The 16,829-nt window shown below is 36.6% G+C and overlaps 1 protein-coding gene across 9 annotated transcripts in view; it reads left to right on the plus strand.

The window, feature by feature from the left end:
- ATRX (ATRX chromatin remodeler) overlaps nucleotides 1-16,829 on the plus strand; it is a 142,867-nt gene that overhangs the window by 71,899 nt on the left and 54,139 nt on the right. For all 9 annotated transcript variants that reach the window (XM_084789262.1, XM_084789261.1, XM_084789263.1 and 6 more), the window contains 9 exons: nucleotides 2,542-2,675; nucleotides 3,127-3,300; nucleotides 4,396-4,489; nucleotides 6,198-6,300; nucleotides 8,269-8,493; nucleotides 11,521-11,662; nucleotides 12,615-12,724; nucleotides 13,426-13,572; nucleotides 13,695-13,872. In XM_084789262.1, coding sequence (XP_084645388.1) covers nucleotides 2,542-2,675; nucleotides 3,127-3,300; nucleotides 4,396-4,489; nucleotides 6,198-6,300; nucleotides 8,269-8,493; nucleotides 11,521-11,662; nucleotides 12,615-12,724; nucleotides 13,426-13,572; nucleotides 13,695-13,872 — 1,307 coding nt within the window. The remainder of the gene's footprint in view (nucleotides 1-2,541; nucleotides 2,676-3,126; nucleotides 3,301-4,395; nucleotides 4,490-6,197; nucleotides 6,301-8,268; nucleotides 8,494-11,520; nucleotides 11,663-12,614; nucleotides 12,725-13,425; nucleotides 13,573-13,694; nucleotides 13,873-16,829) is intronic.

A 16,829-nucleotide genomic window follows, 5' to 3' on the forward strand; every position in this document is an offset into this window, starting at 1 on the left:
ATAATTGAGTTCTATGGGTACAATACCTCATATAAGAATAGAAATTATATATATATATATGTATTAGGTACACACACATATATAATGAATTGAAGAATGTTAAATTTGAATTTTTACCAATTTATCTAGAATTAAACTTATTTTGCATCTATATACAAAATTTTATGCCAGTGAATTAAAAATAACCTCATGAATGACGACTGAGGTATTAAGTTGAGGAGTAGATTCACTAATCTACTTTTTGTTCTATCTTCCATATGTATTTCTATATTTCTCCTTCTTTCATTTCAACCCCTTTTTCCAAACCTAAGAATGTAAGATAAAGGAAAAGAGAGACATTGCTGAGTCTTTTTCTCTCTAAACAAGACCAATAATAACTTGTAACCAACTATCATTGGTAATAAGCCTCTATATATAGCCCAAGAAAGCAACCAAAACTCTACCTGACCCTCTTTAAAGGAAGTGGGGGATTGTTCTCTTAACATTTCTTCCAGCTGATTTGGGACAAATAAAACCTTTGTAGGGGCCCAAATAACTTAGGGTAATAGTGGTCCAGTTTCTAAATTTTGAGAGATTCCAGGCTTAGAGTCCTGTGTGGAACAGTCTGAAATGCTGGACCAATTGGGATTGGAATCTTCATTTTATAAACTGATAAGAGTAAATGATATTTGTTACTTTTTTTCTTGGCAAAATAAAATATTCTGACCCTTAATTAGTCTACTGTTTATAAAATGCTTTCTATTTGCAGTACAAACCAGCACCAAATTAGTTAAGACTTAGTTTGAGGGGACTGGAGAGATGGCTCAGAGGTTAAGAGCACTGTCTGCTCTTCCAGAGGTCCTGAGTTCAATTCCCAGCAACCACGTGGTGGCTCATAATCATCTATAATGTGATCTGATGCCCTCTTCTTGCATCCAGCTGTCCATGCAGATAGAGTACTCATATACATAAAAATAAATAACAAACAAATACATACATATTTTAAAAAATACTTAATTTGAGGTGATTTATTCTGTACTTAATTGAAATATAAAGCAGAGCAGAAACCAACAGAAAAGCAAAGCTTCGTTCAACTACTGGTGTTTTTCTTCTGATCCATCTGTGTGGAGAAAAGTACAAAATTGCATATAATAAACAATTATGGAAGTACGTCCCTATTTTGCTTCAGCCTAGGTATGTTTGCATCTTTGAATGTAAATAGCAGTGAGTATCCTATCTGTCAAAACTGAAGTCTTAACATGCATTGCTATCTCTTACCATGGAGTGACTTATTGATTGAAATGAAACTGCTTGTTAAGAAAGGGAGAGAAGGTTTCAAATTAAGCGATGACAAAGGTAGCCCAGGCCTTGTGGCACATGCTTTTAATCCCAGCACTTGGGACACAGAGGCAGGCCTCTGAGTTCAAAGCCAGCCAGGATTATATAGTGATACTCTGTCTTAAAAGACATAAAACAAAGAAACATCATAAAAAACCAACAGAGCTTCTATAGTCTCTGCAACATCATCATCACTGAATCGGTCAGTCTTGATTGCTGAATGCATGTTTATCTCATAAACGATAAATCATGGTAAGCTGTTTGGCTTGTGCTAGCTTTTTTGTGACCTTTTCTACCAGGTTTCCTTTTATTAATGATTTATGAATTTATGTTAAAAGGAGACTCGGACTGATCCATGAACATACCTTTTATAAAAAACGCTTCATTATTGCTTTCATTTTACACTTTCATATAATTTTCTTCAGTGCCAACTTAGAAATTTCGTAGGGGTATGTTTTCAGGATATTATTAAAAGTTTTGTTTTCTCATTAAGCAATTAATTTTTTATTAGAAAGTTAGTTGAGAAGCATCTTGAGAAGTTGTGTGAGGAAAGCTGTGCATTATATTTTTTCTGAACCTTAAATTTTCTGACTGTTTTTCACCATGTAATAAGTAGCACATTCATCCCTTCTCTGCCCCAGCAGAGAATGATTGATGGTCGCTTCAGTACTTAACATTATGGCTAATATTATGGTGTTACTTTCATATGGCTAACCTATTTATGAGGAAAAGTGAAATTAAGGTCCAAACATATTACCTGTAGTTAGAGATGCTGTTTCCTGCTAGAGAATGATTTGTTATATATTTTGCTGAGAATTTGTTCTCCTGTTGAATATTATTCATCTTCTTTGGCGTTTTATATTGGAATGCCATTTGTTTGGACAAGGAGATTTACTGTTGTTACCCTATTTCCCCATGGGAGTTAGTTGAGAATGGAAGCATCAACTTTTAATTGGTCAAAATAATTAAGAAAATACGTCCCTGAGAGCTTTCAGTGTAGGAAAGAATTTTAATGGAATTGAGAAATGATTAGTGCAGAACATTTTCAAGCGTGTTCATTGACAGACTGTGTTAAAACATGGCTTCTGTCAGTCTCTTTACTTGAGGATAAAGTCTCTTGTCAACAGTTATTACTATTTTGGTAGAGATTTTGTTTTTAATTTGGTGTACTTCACACCCTTGCCCTGTACAGTTTTTTTTAATTGTTTTTTTTTTTCTCTAAAGAATTGCCAAGAAGATGCTTTTAGAAGAAATTAAAGCCAATCTTTCCTCTGAGGAGGGTGGATCTTCAGATGATGAACCTGAAGGAGAGAAAAAAAGAACTGGAAAGCAAAGTGAAGAAACACCAGGAGATGAGGGTAAGCTCCCCAAGTAGAAGCTATATATTGGGTTTATAGTTTGATTTCATAGCCATTTAATCTGTGAAGAATATCTGACCAAGAAATCTCTATATGTGCATTTGAGATTTTAAAAAATGTTTAGGTCTTTATTATCTCAACACCTTTGAGTATCTTATAATTGTGGAAGTTAATTGTATTTGTTTTGCTTACTACCAATAAATTGTAAGTAAAGCATTTTTTTAAAGTAAAGCATTTTATACTTTAAAATGATACACACTGGTGATGGTCAGTCCATATTCAGTAAGGCTGATAAATGGTCACCTGCTTTCTCCAGTGATTCCCAAGGTGCACAGCTTGTTGATACCGAGGAGCTTTTCCATAAATTATGGGAATTGTGTATAGACAGAATAGTTTTTTTTAAAAGAAAGTTCGTGAAGAGTGCCTTATTAATGTTTTCTTTATTTAAAAGCCCCAAACCAAGTCAATTCTGAATCAGATTCAGATTCTGAAGAATCTAAGAAGCCAAGATACAGACATAGACTTTTGAGGTATAAACTGACTATGAGTGATGGAGAATCTGGAGAAGAAAAAAAGACAAAACCTAAAGAGCATAAAGAAGCCAAAGGAAGAAATATAAGGAAGGGTAAGGTATTTTAACTCTGAATGTAAAGAAAACTCTGGTTCTGTAAATGAGTTCTAGTGCTGAAGTTTGAGATATCTACTCAGATCCTTTACCACTGCTCCTAAGACAGTGGCAGTGCATTGGTAACAACTGTTCTTTTATGAGGTAATGAAAGAGTTTAAAGTATGACAGTCACACAGTGCTTGAAACTGGAAGTCACTGTACACTTTTTTTCACTGTACACTTTGAAGGTAATGAAGAGATGTGAATTTGAATTAATAAGCAAAATATTCTTAAAGGCCATATAGGTAATACAAGATTGCAAGTAGCTGAGGTGATTTCCTATGGAAGGATGACAGAACAAATAACTAATTCGGGTAGATTTTCTGGGTTTATATGTAAAATGACTCAGGGAGTATTTTCTTTATATTGGAAATCCAAGTCCTTTGTTATTTCTGTCTGTTTTTGAGACAGGGTCTTGTCCTATAGCCTGGTCTGGTACCAAATTGATGACCATAGCCTTCTGAATACTGGGATTATGGTTTATGCCACTCTGCCCTACTACATTTCAGGAGGTTGCCTGTGTCTAGGAACACATTAAGTATTATGGGTACAAAAATGAATATAGAAATAACTGGTATAATAGTTTTCAATTTAGAGATATGAGTATACATGTGAATGATTAATATCTATGTCTAGGACACAGAAATCATTGACTTAAGGACTCTAAAAGGAAAACAGTAGTAGCAGATTGATGGTTGAAAACAAGAGCCAAATAATGACTTCTGTGATGGGAGGAAGACATAAGATAGAACAGCAGTTGGGTGTTGAGGGTCATTTTCTTCTTTGGTCTTCTTGTCCTTGTTAGATTTGTTGTTGTGGTGGTGGTTGATTTGAGTTCTTGCCTCCAGGTTCTGCCAGCCTCTGCCTCCTGAGTGCTGGGATTAATGGTGTATTGCCACCATGGTGGCCTTGAATGGTCTACCCTAGGTAATAATGCATGAATGTATATTCCTGATGGTCTTTATATAAATCTAAGGCATAAATGTGAGGTTACTTAGTGGATTTTATTTCTTTTGAAAAGTGTTTAGTAATTCATTGTTTTCTAAATTGAAGTGAGCAGTGAGGAGTCAGAAGACACTGACTTTCAGGAGTCAGGTGTTAGTGAAGAAGTCAGTGAGTCTGAGGATGAACAGCGGCCTAGAACAAGGTCAGTAGTACACAGCTGTTTCCTTTGTTTGCTTTGCTTTGTTGTTCAGTGTTAGAAATTGAGCCAATGAGATGGCCCAGTAAGTAAAGCTGCCCACTGCTGAGCCTAGGACCCACATGGTGGAAGGAGAGAACCAAATCCGGCAGGTTCTTCTCTTATCTCTGCACATTTGCTGTGGCCCCCTCCCTCTGCATAAAGTTAGGAATTAACCTGAATACTTTCAAATTGTTTGAAAAGTAGGTACAATTGTGAATAAAGTTAAATAAATAAAACATATAATATTTTGATTTTAAATTAATTTTTAAAAGAGGAAGGAGGGCCAGTGAGAAAGCTCACTGGGTAAAGATGCTTGCTGATAAGCCTGATCTTGTGACCAAATTGATGGAAAGAGAGAACTGACAAGTTCCTTACATGTAGCACATGTAGCCTGGCACAGGGGTACGTGCACACATACTCACACATACAAATAGAATAAAGAGGATATCAGGACAAGAATGGGGAAGGAATTTGGTCAAAGTACATGATACACTTGAATAAAATTGTCTTTATGAAACTCATCATGTTGTACAAACGAATACATTAATAAAAGTTAACAACACACAGTTATACCTACCTGGCCTGTATAGTGCTGGTGATGAACCCAGGGCTCTGTGTGTTCCCTGCAAAGGCTCTGTCAGTCGAGGTATAGGCCTAGACCTTCCTTTTTTTCTGTCCTCTTTTCCTTCCCATCCTTCCTTCCTTCCTTTTTTCTTTTCTTTTTAAATTATTTTTAGTTTAAGACAGTTCAGGCTTCTGGCCTTAAACGTAACTCCGTAGCAGTGGATGACCTTGAACTTTTAGGCTTTTGTTTTGTTTTATTTTTGAGACAATGTTTCTTTGTGTAACCACCGTGGCTGTCCTGGACCTCACTTAGTAGACCAGGCTGGCCTCAAACTTACAGGGATCTATTTGCTTTTGCTTCCTGTGTGCTGGGATTAAGGCATATGCCACCGCTGTTTGGTAATTTTTTTTGACCTTGAACTTTTGTTACTCTTATTTTCACCTCTTGGGTACTGAGATTATAGATGTTTACCACCATGCCCAATTTACTCTGTAGTAGGGCTTGGATCTAGGGCTTTATGTCTTGTAGTTATATACAACTTAAGCTATAATCCTCACCCCTCATTCTTACTTTTTTCATTGCTTGATTTTGTAGTTCTAGGAATGAAACACCATTGTCTTTTGCATGTTGTGCACATGCTATGCCATTTATCAGTTCCTAAAAAGGAGAGTGCTATTAACACTAAACTATACACTTAGAAATAGTTAAGATGGCCCGGTGCAGGTGGCTCATGCCTGTTATTTCAGTACTCAGGGAGGCAGAGGCAGAGGCAGGTGGAGCTCTGTGAGTTCAAGGTCAGCCTGGTCTACAAAGTGAGTCCAGGACAGCCAAGGCTACACAGAGAAACCCTGTTTTGAAAAGCAAAACCAAATAAAACAAAAATGAAAAGAAAAGAAAAAAAATAGAAGTGGTTAAGATGGTCATTTTATGCTATGTACATTTTATCATTACTGAAACAATAACATGTTCTATCTATATCTGTGTATGCTGCTACAGCATATGTGCAGCGTACACATGATCCTGGCATGCTATTTCCAAAGTAGTACACAACTCCTTTGAGGAAACTCATCTGGAAGTAGTTTATTTTACATGTACAATTTTCTTCAGGTCTGCAAAGAAAGCAGAATTGGAAGAAAATCAGCGGAGTTATAAACAGAAGAAGAAAAGACGACGCATTAAGGTTCAAGAGGATTCATCCAGTGAAAATAAGGCAATAATGGCATTTATTGTTTGATTGAATTATAATTGACATACTTAGTAATAGTAAATTCACTATTTTTTCTTTGAATGCCATTCCATAATTGAATTTTATTTTCTTATTTAAATTTTACACTTGTGGAAAAAATATCTTTTTGCTTTCTTTTTTTTAGCAAGAAAGTTTTTAATTCACTTTTAATGCATCATCATATTTACATTTAAAAGATTACAATATAACTCAAACATAGCATTTATATGCACTAGAAAATTAGACACTTCGTATAGCTACCTTTTTTTTCTCTTTTAAAATTTAAAAGATTTTTTTTTCTTACAATGTATTCTGATCATGGTTTCCTTTTTTTGAGACAGTGCTTACTATGTAGTCTGGCTGTCCTGTAACTCAGTCCACCTGAGATAGGGTTCATGTAGCACAGCCTGGCTTTGAACTAACTCTGTACCTGAGGCTGGCTTGGAACTCCTGATCCTCCTGTCTTAGCCTTTGAGTGCTAATATGACAGGTATGTGCCATGAGAGGGTTTTGTTTTTAAATGCGTGGTGCTGAGTATTTAATATAGAGCCTCACTCATTAGGTAAGTGTCCTACAATTGAGAAAATTCCCTAGCTCAGAAGGGTTCACTTTTTTAAAAAACCAGCTTTGGAAACATTAAAATATGCTATTTAATGGCCTCTTTTGCTTTCACAAGCAGAAATTCCAGACTCACTGGACTTTTTAAAAGTTTAAAAATATATTCCTTGTGTGTGTCTTTATGCCACATGAGCATAGGTATCTAAGGAGGCCAAAACAGGGCAATGAATGCTCTAGAGCTGGAATCAAATAGGCCACTATGAGCTACAGAATGTAGGTGCTGGGAACTGATCTCAGGCCTTTTGGAAGAGCAGCAAGCTGCCTTAACCACCGAGCCATCACTTCAGGCCATCAATACTGCCTATTCTTTAGCCCCTGGTGGGCCCTTTTTTTTTTTATGAACTTGACACTTTTAAGTACATTGTACATAAAACATTCATGGTTTTCTTCCTCTTTCATTTCACTGATGAATTGTTTTCAAGTTTAATTCATGTTGTAGTGTATATGAGCATTTCATTTTCACTTCTGGATAAACTATTGCATGTGTTTATCTCATTGTTTATTCATTCATCTGTTGATGGCCATGACCTATTTTCTTTTAATTGCTTTGAGCCATGCAAATATGAACATGACTGTTCAAATGTTTTGCTCCTGATTTTAGTTGTTTTTGATATGTATACAAGCTGTAATTACTGAGACATACAGTAATTATATGTTACTTTCTTAAAGGATTTTCATATACGTTTTCTATGTTGGTTATATCATTTAGCATTCTTATTTATTTATTCACTTTACTTTATCATTCTTAAAAGACTTGTACTACCTTACAGGTTCACTGATTTTTGTTTCTTATATTGTCTCATTTTTCAATAATAGCAGTTACAATGTATATAAAATGGTATCTTATTAAGGTGTTGGATTTTATTTTCTACTGGCCTGTCAGTTTGGACATCTTTTCATGTTCTTGTTAGCCATTGTACACATTTTTAAAATAAATGCTTATTTGATTTCTTTGCCCTGATTGTTTTTCTTTGTCAAGGTTTACTTGAGTTTTTATTCAACTCACTCTTTCTTTCTTTCTTTCTTTCTTTCTTTCTTTCTTTCTTTCTTTCTTTCTTTCTTTCTTTCTTTCTTTCTTTCTTTCTTTTTCCCCCCAAGACAGGGTTTCTCTGTGTAACCCTGGCTGTCCTGGACTCACTCTGTAGACCAGGCTGTCCTGGAACTCAAAGAGATCCGCCTGCCTCTGCATCCCAAGTGCTGCTACAAGTCTTTATTTCTACATATATTTAATAAAGCCTTTCTGCTACCCCTTTTTGGTGCATTACATACATAGTACAACATGGAATGAGTGGACTAGAACATTTTTACTATTTTTTTTGTATTTAAATTTCACAGAGCCATTCTGAAGAGGAAAAAAAGGAAGAAGATGATGAGGAGGAGGAAGAGGAAGAAGAAGATGAAAATGATGATTCTAAGTCACCTGGAAAAGGCAGAAAGAAAATTCGGAAGATTCTTAAAGATGATAAACTAAGAACAGAGACCCAGAATGCCCTTAAAGAAGAGGAAGAGAGGCGAAAACGTATTGCAGAGAGGGAACGTGAGAGAGAGAAATTAAGAGAGGTAACCAACATTTCAGTCTGACTTTGATAGACATGTCACAGGTGTATATAGTTTTTCAAGAGTTGAATGCTTTAATAAACTACAGATTCCTAGATAAAAGTGTTTAAACCAGTGGCTGATATTATGCTTATTAGGCTATGCTTGCATAACTAGGTACTTGGAAACAGTTGAGACTCTTGTGTGATCGCCAAGATTATTTTAGTATAATTAGTTAGAAAAATGATTTCTCTTTTAAACTTTTCTTTCATTTTATAGAACTGAATGTGTTGGAGTGCATATATGCCATGGTGCACATGTGTCTATCAGAGGGTACTTTGCAGTTGGTTTTCTCCTTTTGCCCTTATGTTGGCCCTGGAGATCTTACTTAGTTGTTAGGCTTGTAGAAAATGTACCTTTATCTGTTGAGCTATTTTGCCAGCTCTGAAATTGATTTATTAAATTTAAGAGGGTTCTGCTTTTTATTTTTAATTATAAGCATATAGATGTATGTTTGCATTTGGGTTTATTTCACATGTGTGGCTTGTTGCCCATTAAGGCCCAAAGATGGTGTCAGATCTCCTGGAACTACAGTGCTTGGAGTTACAGGCATTAGAGCTGCCAGACAAGGGGGCTAGGACCTGAATGCTTTTCTTCTGCAAGAGCAGGCATCACTCCATTATCCCAGCTTCATCCTTACTAACAGTGCCAGACTTGTTTGATATATTTACCTACTTTTAGATCATTTTGGGATAGTTCCCAGAAAAGGTATCATCATCTATCAATGGTTGGGATTATAATATATGTCCTTACAAACATAAGGATCTTTTAAACATTACTATAAGATCATATTACACATTAGTCCTTCAAGTAATAGGAGTTTGAGGAATTTTTTAAGCTGTGTTGCTGTGCATTTTCATGATGATCATTTTTCTGTGTCGTGACCTGAACATCTCTTGGGATGGATACCCTTGTTGGCTTTTTACAGGGGTCTTTCTGAGTACCCTTCTTTTGTGAACTCATTCCTTAGTAGCACTCAGAGATTAGTGTAATGGCAAAACAACAAACCAGCTATAGGAAGGCGTTTAAAATCTGTTATAGCCCCTGGGCATGGTGTCACATGCCTGTAATCCCAATACTCAGGAGGCAGAGGCAGGTGGATTTCTGAGTTTGAGACTAGCCTGGTCTAAAAGTGAGTCCAGGACAGCCAGGGCTACACAGAGGAACCCTGTCTCAAACAAACAAACAAACAAACAAACAAAAAAACAAAAAAAACCCCAAATTCTATTTAAGCCAAGTACCACTTTACTGAGAACCACGGCAATAAAAATAGTAAAAATAATGAATTAGAGTAAAATTTGAACTTAAGAAATAATGTAAAAGTAATATTAATACATTTAGAAAGAGGCAGAAAAAGGGACAAAGAAAGCTTGCTCTATGATGGACATTTACTTTCCATTAGGAGGTGCTGCTAATGGCCACAGGGAGCTTTCCTCCTGTGCCTTGATAAATTCTTACTCCAGTGACCAGTTTCTGTGTGTGTGCAGGGCTGGCAAAGGTCCAAGATAAAGAGTGTTCTCTCTGTGTGCTGTGTTTTCTGCTTGAATCAGAGCGTAGGAGAAGCATGCAAAGAAAGCATTGGGACTTATGGTGGAGGGGGAGTACCCACATTCCCCTGGTACTTTGCATACTGGTCTCATTGGTTTCAGACGTGCCTGAGGGAGGAGGTGGCAGGCATCAGGGGCTTTCTCCCCATATATGAAAATGTTAGCACAGATTTAATCTCTTTGAAGAAAATAAATTTATTATCATCTTAACAATTATTTGAGGTCGGAGTCACTTAGCTGTGTATAACTCTATTGAATCCTCTGTGTAGTGTTTCACTAAGGTTAACAAATTAACGAGGGCTATGCTTTCATCAAGAGTTTGTCTTATTTTTTCCAACTTGTCTTACAGAACTTTTTAGCTTTTTGCAGTTAGAATACAAAGACCTTATCCATGTACTTCTCTCCACTACGTGGTGATTTGCTTTCACTTTTGCAGCCCAATTGAACCTTGGGCCTGGCCTGTATTAGGCAAGTTTTCTACTACCAAACCACACCCTACCCTGACAATTTTTAAATCAATAGTCTTTGCTTCATTTTTTTTTTCAGTGAGCAATAAAACTATTCACGTAAACATTTCTTTTGTTAAAACACTATTGGTTTTGCTTAATACCATGTGTTACATGGAAGAAGTTCGTTCTCTAGGTCTAAATCTATTTCTTAGTTCCCATCTGTAACATGTGAATTAGGAATAGCATGTGTATACATACACTTGTGCTTCTGTGTATGTTCAGCTATTTTTTTGTTAGTGTGTGTGTATTTGTGTGTGTGGTGCATATGTATGTTGAGGCCAGAATTCAGCCTTGAGTGTAATTCTTCAGGATCCCTCAAATTACTTTTGTTACAGACTCTCACTGATTTGAATCTAGCTGGTAGGTTGTGCTAGCTGGCCACTGAGTCATAGGAATGTACCTTCCTGTACCTCCGCAAGGGCTAGTTTGCTTCTTTCCTTTTTTCCTCTTTCCTCCCCTTTTCTGCCTTCCAACCAGCCTATAGCCTCCCTCCCTGCCTGCCTTGCCTGTCTGTGGTCTGTCCGTCCGTCCGTCCGTCCGTCCATCCGTCCATCCGTCCGTCCATCCGCCCATCCGTCCGTCCATCCATCCATCCATCCATCCATCCATCCATCCATCCTGGGAATTGGGCTCAGGTCCACATGCTTGCACAGCAAGTACTGTAGTGACTGTACAGCATTCTACCTAATACAACTGTATTGGCAATATCTTGTGTGAAAGGCGTTACACTAATTCCTGGCGTTACTATAGTGATTCCAAGTCTACATAAGGGTTTTTGCTCTGGAAAACATAAACCTGGACCTTCTCATATTTCATGTTTTCTATGGGAATTGGTGAGTCTGTGTTTTGGAAGATCTACCTTATTAAGATTGATATTCCACTATTGCTTGAAAGATTTCTATGAGCTTAAATATCAACAACTTCCTTTTTTGTAGGTAATAGAAATTGAGGATGCTTCACCTACCAAGTGTCCAATAACAACTAAATTGGTTTTAGATGAAGATGAGGAAACCAAAGAACCTTTAGTGCAGGTTCATAGAAACATGGTTATAAAATTGAAACCCCATCAAGTAGATGGTAAGAAGCTATTAAATGATTCAATCATTGTTAGCTAAAATTTTACCTATATTTGTTTTCTTCTGTTTGCCTAGTATTTTGCCAATCACTGGAGATACTTGGTTAAATAAAAATAATATGATTCTAGCTGTTACAGATCTCACAAGGAAGTAAGGAAGAACATGTTTGGGTGACTCAAGCATAGCGTTTTAAATAGGCAAGAGGTGCTACTTAGAAGTGGGAATCTATATAGCAAGTAGCATTCTAGTACATTGTGCTTGGCAGTTAGGAGGAAGCATAGCTAACCAAGTACTTTCAGCATTTTCAAGTGAGTGTTTAATTGATTTTTGCTACATTCTCTATTACAAAGTTAATCAAATGTATTTACTCTTCTGGTGTTTTAGTATTCCACTACTGAGTTAGTTTTAAATGTCTATATGAACTGTCCATAGGGGAATTCAACAGTTCCTACTTATTGGATTACCAGCTCCATTTACTGCTCAGTTTCTACTCCTAGACAAATAATTTTCTCTCAGGATTTCTTTTCTGGCTGGTTCAATAAACCTGAAAGTGTATTTGATAGGAAACTGTACCCTCTTTGGCTAAAGTTTCTGTTTTTCAGTATTCTTCTGTCTCTTTGGAACATCCTAAGGTATAGATAAATCTAGTGGGATGGTTTAAGATAACTGAACAGACACCCCCATGTTGTTTGCTTGTGTCTTATTTCTGATTTACTTTAGCAGAATAAACAATTCTAATTGCATTTTAAGAATTTCTTTAGCTCTAAGTGCTTTTTGGTTTTTGAATGCTGTTTCTTGGGTGCTGGAGAAGTGGCTCATTTAATGGCTAAGAGTACTCCAGGGAACCTTGGTTCAATTCTCAGCACTTATACGGTATACATTCATACACATAAAATAAATCTTAAAAAGCAAAACTCTGCTGTTTCTTAGACATTTTGGTTTCTCATTCTTAGGTGTTCAGTTTATGTGGGATTGCTGCTGTGAGTCTGTGAAAAAGACAAAGAAATCTCCAGGTTCTGGGTGTATTCTTGCCCACTGCATGGGCCTTGGCAAGACCTTGCAGGTAAGTGATATAGGAAATAAACCTACCCATTTTTGCATGTGTATTGGATTTTGCTGTGTTTTGGGCAAGTTGTAGAGATACAGCAATAAAGAAGAATGACAAGATTCCTTCTAAAGTATTATATATTATGTTGGAGAGAGAGCAAGCATCTTTAAAGAGATGGTGTTTGTATATGCACATGCATATATGTGTATAATAATTTAAAGAAAGGCTATGGATTAGAAAGAGCAAGGAGAGGTATATGTAAAAGTTTGGAGGGCATAAGCAGAAGGAAGAAATGATACAAGTATCTTTATTGTAATTTCAAATAAAAGGAAAAAACCCACCAGCTATTCCTGGTAGCACTGCAAGAATAGAGGGATGTCTGTGCAAAGTTGCTGCTGTAGTTGAGGCAGTGTGTGATGCAGATGTGGCTACCTCCAACTTCAGGCGCATGATGAATTGAACTTACTTTTCAACTTTTAATAGTCTATGGTGGTCATATGGATGTAAAGTCTTTTTTCTATTAAAACTGCTTCATTTCTTGGGATGAGATTATTACTATCTTTTCTGTACTTGTATTTTATATGGTTTAGAAATTATGACCTTGCTTGCTTGGCTGGCTTATTGCTTAATGCAATAGTATTTAGTCATGAGTGCTTGATTTTCCTATATTTTGTGGTTATTTCAATGAAAATGTAATGATATTTACTTTCTTGTAGGTGGTCAGTTTTCTTCACACAGTTCTTCTGTGTGACAAACTGGATTTCAGTACAGCTTTAGTGGTTTGTCCTCTTAACACTGCTTTGAATTGGATGAATGAGTTTGAGAAGTGGCAGGAGGGATTAAATGATGATGAAAAGCTTGAGGTAACACTTAATGTTTTGTATATTAACAATAGCATGAGAGTCATATATGGAAAGAGGATTCGGGAGGCTTTAGAGCTCATTCATTTTAATAGCTCCTGTTAAGCATCTTTATTTTTATAAAGGTCTCTGAATTAGCAACTGTGAAACGTCCTCAAGAGAGAAGTTATATGTTACAGAGATGGCAAGAAGATGGTGGTGTTATGATCATTGGATATGAAATGTACAGAAATCTTGCTCAAGGAAGGAATGTGAAGAGTCGGAAACTTAAAGAAATATTTAATAAAGCTCTAGTTGACCCAGGTAAGGTGCTTCTAGCACTGACATTATTAAGCAAGCTGAAGATTTGTGTTTGTCTTACTTAATTGAGCCAGGTGCTGGAAGTGGTGCACACCTTTAATCTCATCACTAAAGAGGCGGATCTCTGTGAGTTGGAGGCCAGCTTGGTCTACAGAGTGAGTCCAGGACAGCCAAGGCTACACATAAAAAAATCATATATTGAACATATTAAGTATATGGTATTTGTTTTCTTTGTCCTTTAGGTTTTATTTTTATTATTAATACTAGTATAATTTAAATAATATTAAATAATCCTTAATGCTATTAGCTGTTTAGAGTTTTGATGTTTGGGGATGTGTGGTTAGTATCTTATCAGAATTGTGAACTAGGGAATGGCAGCATTTCAGCAGTTTTTTTTTTTCACAAGGTTTCTTAGGAACAGTTTCAAGCAATATTTTTAAAACCTAGGCATACGGGTGTGTGCCTATAATCATAGCACTCCTTACCTACTTGACTGGGTGTGACAGAGGTAGAGGAGGAGCACCTTAGCCTTCTGATCTTTCTCCCTCCACCCCCTGAGTGATGGAAATACATAAATGAGGTGTCAAGGCGTGCACCGTGACACCTTGTTTATGTGGTGATGTGGAACTACAGATTGAACCCAAGCCTCATCCGTGTTAGGTCTCATCCCCAACCCTCAATATAAGGTGTAAGTAAGATTTATATTCTGGGCGGAGTGAGTTATTTCTGTAATTGTAACACTTCTGAAACAGAGGCAGTAAGGTCCTATGTGCATCTAAAACAGGGAGTGGGCGTTCACCAAGATAGATTTGTGGGCGAAAGCTGTTACTGTGCATGCCTGATGATTGGGATTCAATGTTGGAATCCATGATTCAAGAACAGAATGGATTCCAGAATCAATTTAATACACTATGTTTTGTTTTTTAAATTTCGTCTTAGTGTGTGTGTGTGCGTGTGTGTGTGTGTGTGTGTGTGTGTGGAACAGATGCATGTGTGCTATGGGAATAAGTGGAATGAATGAATGAGCGTGAGCATGTGTGTGCCATGGTGTGTATGTAGCGGTCAGAACACACTTTTGACAGTCTTCTGCCACTGTAGGCTCTGGCCTAGAGCTCAGATAATTGCAGTAAGACATGAGTAGTGTGACCCATTGAATCAGCTCTCTGGCCCCTTTGTATTTTAGAGACTAGCATTTAGAGTGGTCTGAATGCTGTTAGAAATTGGAAGCTGGCATAGAATTCCAATATATGTCTGCTTTTTTAACTTTGTCCTTTACCTTTTGATGTTCTTCAGCCTTCTCTTTGCCTCCTAATTGGTGCGTCTTAGCTAACAATTTACTAATTACTTCATTTGACTTATGAGCGCATTCTACCTCTGCTGACACTTACTTTATCAGTAACTTTTTTGAATTTTTCCTTTCTTAACCACCAGAGACGTCGGCACAATTTTAAGTAAGAAGATGAATCTAAGAGAAGGTATTCAAAAGATTCAGAAACAAGACAGTATTATATGATAGAAACTGGGGGTCAAAATAAAACCAAGATTTAAAAAAATATTCTATGAGAAGCTAGTGGCAGTTCAGAGGACAGCTGGAGCTCTTAGGAGCATGAAACAGGAGAACTAGTTAGTTATGGCAGTGCCTTCAATTCTAAGTCTTCTATAGAGTTAAGTATATCTGTTCAGCTTTACAGAGAACAGTTCTAGCCACCAGCCCGCCAGGCTAGATGTACAGTATCCAGCTTGATCTGAAATGAATGTGGATTTTTTTTTGATGTAGCCTAAAACTATGTAAGTTCTGGTGAGTATGCAATAAAATTCTAAATGTAGTTTTACCTGATAAGATGCTGATCCTATTTTTAAAAATCTCTTTATTTAGTTTAAATTTTAAGTTATTTTAAAATACTGTTTCTGTGTATAAGTGTTTTGTTTACATGTATATCTGTCCATCATGTGTGTGCCTGTTGCCTGAAGAGGATGTTAGCTCTCTTATCACTGCAATTACAGATAGCTATGATCTGGTATATGGGTTCTAGTAACTGAACCCAGGTCCTTTAAAAGCAACATGTGCTCTTAGCCTTTGAGTAATCTCTCTAGCCCCCTTCTTCGTTAAGTTTTAAAATTAAATGCAAGATTATCCTTTGGTTTCTCTATTAGTGTTTTGTTATGTTGTTTTTGGTTTGTGACAGGGTGTTTCTATGTAGTCTAGGCTGGCTTTGAGTGCTTGATCTTCCTTCTGCCACTGTCCCCTTTTCTTAAGATTAGATAATCTGAAGTACCAAACTATTTGTATTGCAATGAATATCTTATAATATCTGCCATGAATAACATATACCAAAAATAATGTATTTAATCATAAAGTCTAAGAGTTCATGGTAATAATAACCTTTATATGTAAATTTTTCTATCAGTATCAGAATTTAAGTTCTAAATTTATTAGAAGATATATGTGAAATAACAATTTTTGCCCCCCCCCAAGTGGTTTCTATGATTTAATGTAAATTGGTTGCACCAAAGATTTTTATCACAGTTGGGTGTTTGAAAAGCTGGGTTTGTGTTATGTAGAAGAATATCCTAACTCAGGCCTTGGATAAAAGCTAGATGTCAGGGCCAGACAAGCAGTTTTAAGGTCTTCTAGTCTTAGGGAGGAGGTTGTAAAGTGGGAGAAGCAGGTACTAGCATGGCAGCTCTAGACTAGGTAGAGTGGTTAGATAATAACCTCCTCCCCAGCTCAGCGTCCCTGCTTCTGTATTGCTACATAATGGTTTCTACAAGTGGCGCAGAGGGACTGCAGTCATTTAATCCTGTTCTCAGTGGTGAGTATTGAACCTAGGGCACTCTACCACTGTGCTGCATCCCTAGCCCTGACTCTGAGGTTTCAAAATAATACCAATAGATGGCATTGTAGCATACATCCTGAAAAAGAAACATTAACTGTAACACTATACAATGATATATTTATT

Source organism: Acomys minous (genome assembly GCF_964271855.1).
Source record: "Acomys minous genome assembly, chromosome: 7".
NCBI classification, from domain to species: Eukaryota; Metazoa; Chordata; class Mammalia; order Rodentia; family Muridae; genus Acomys; species Acomys minous.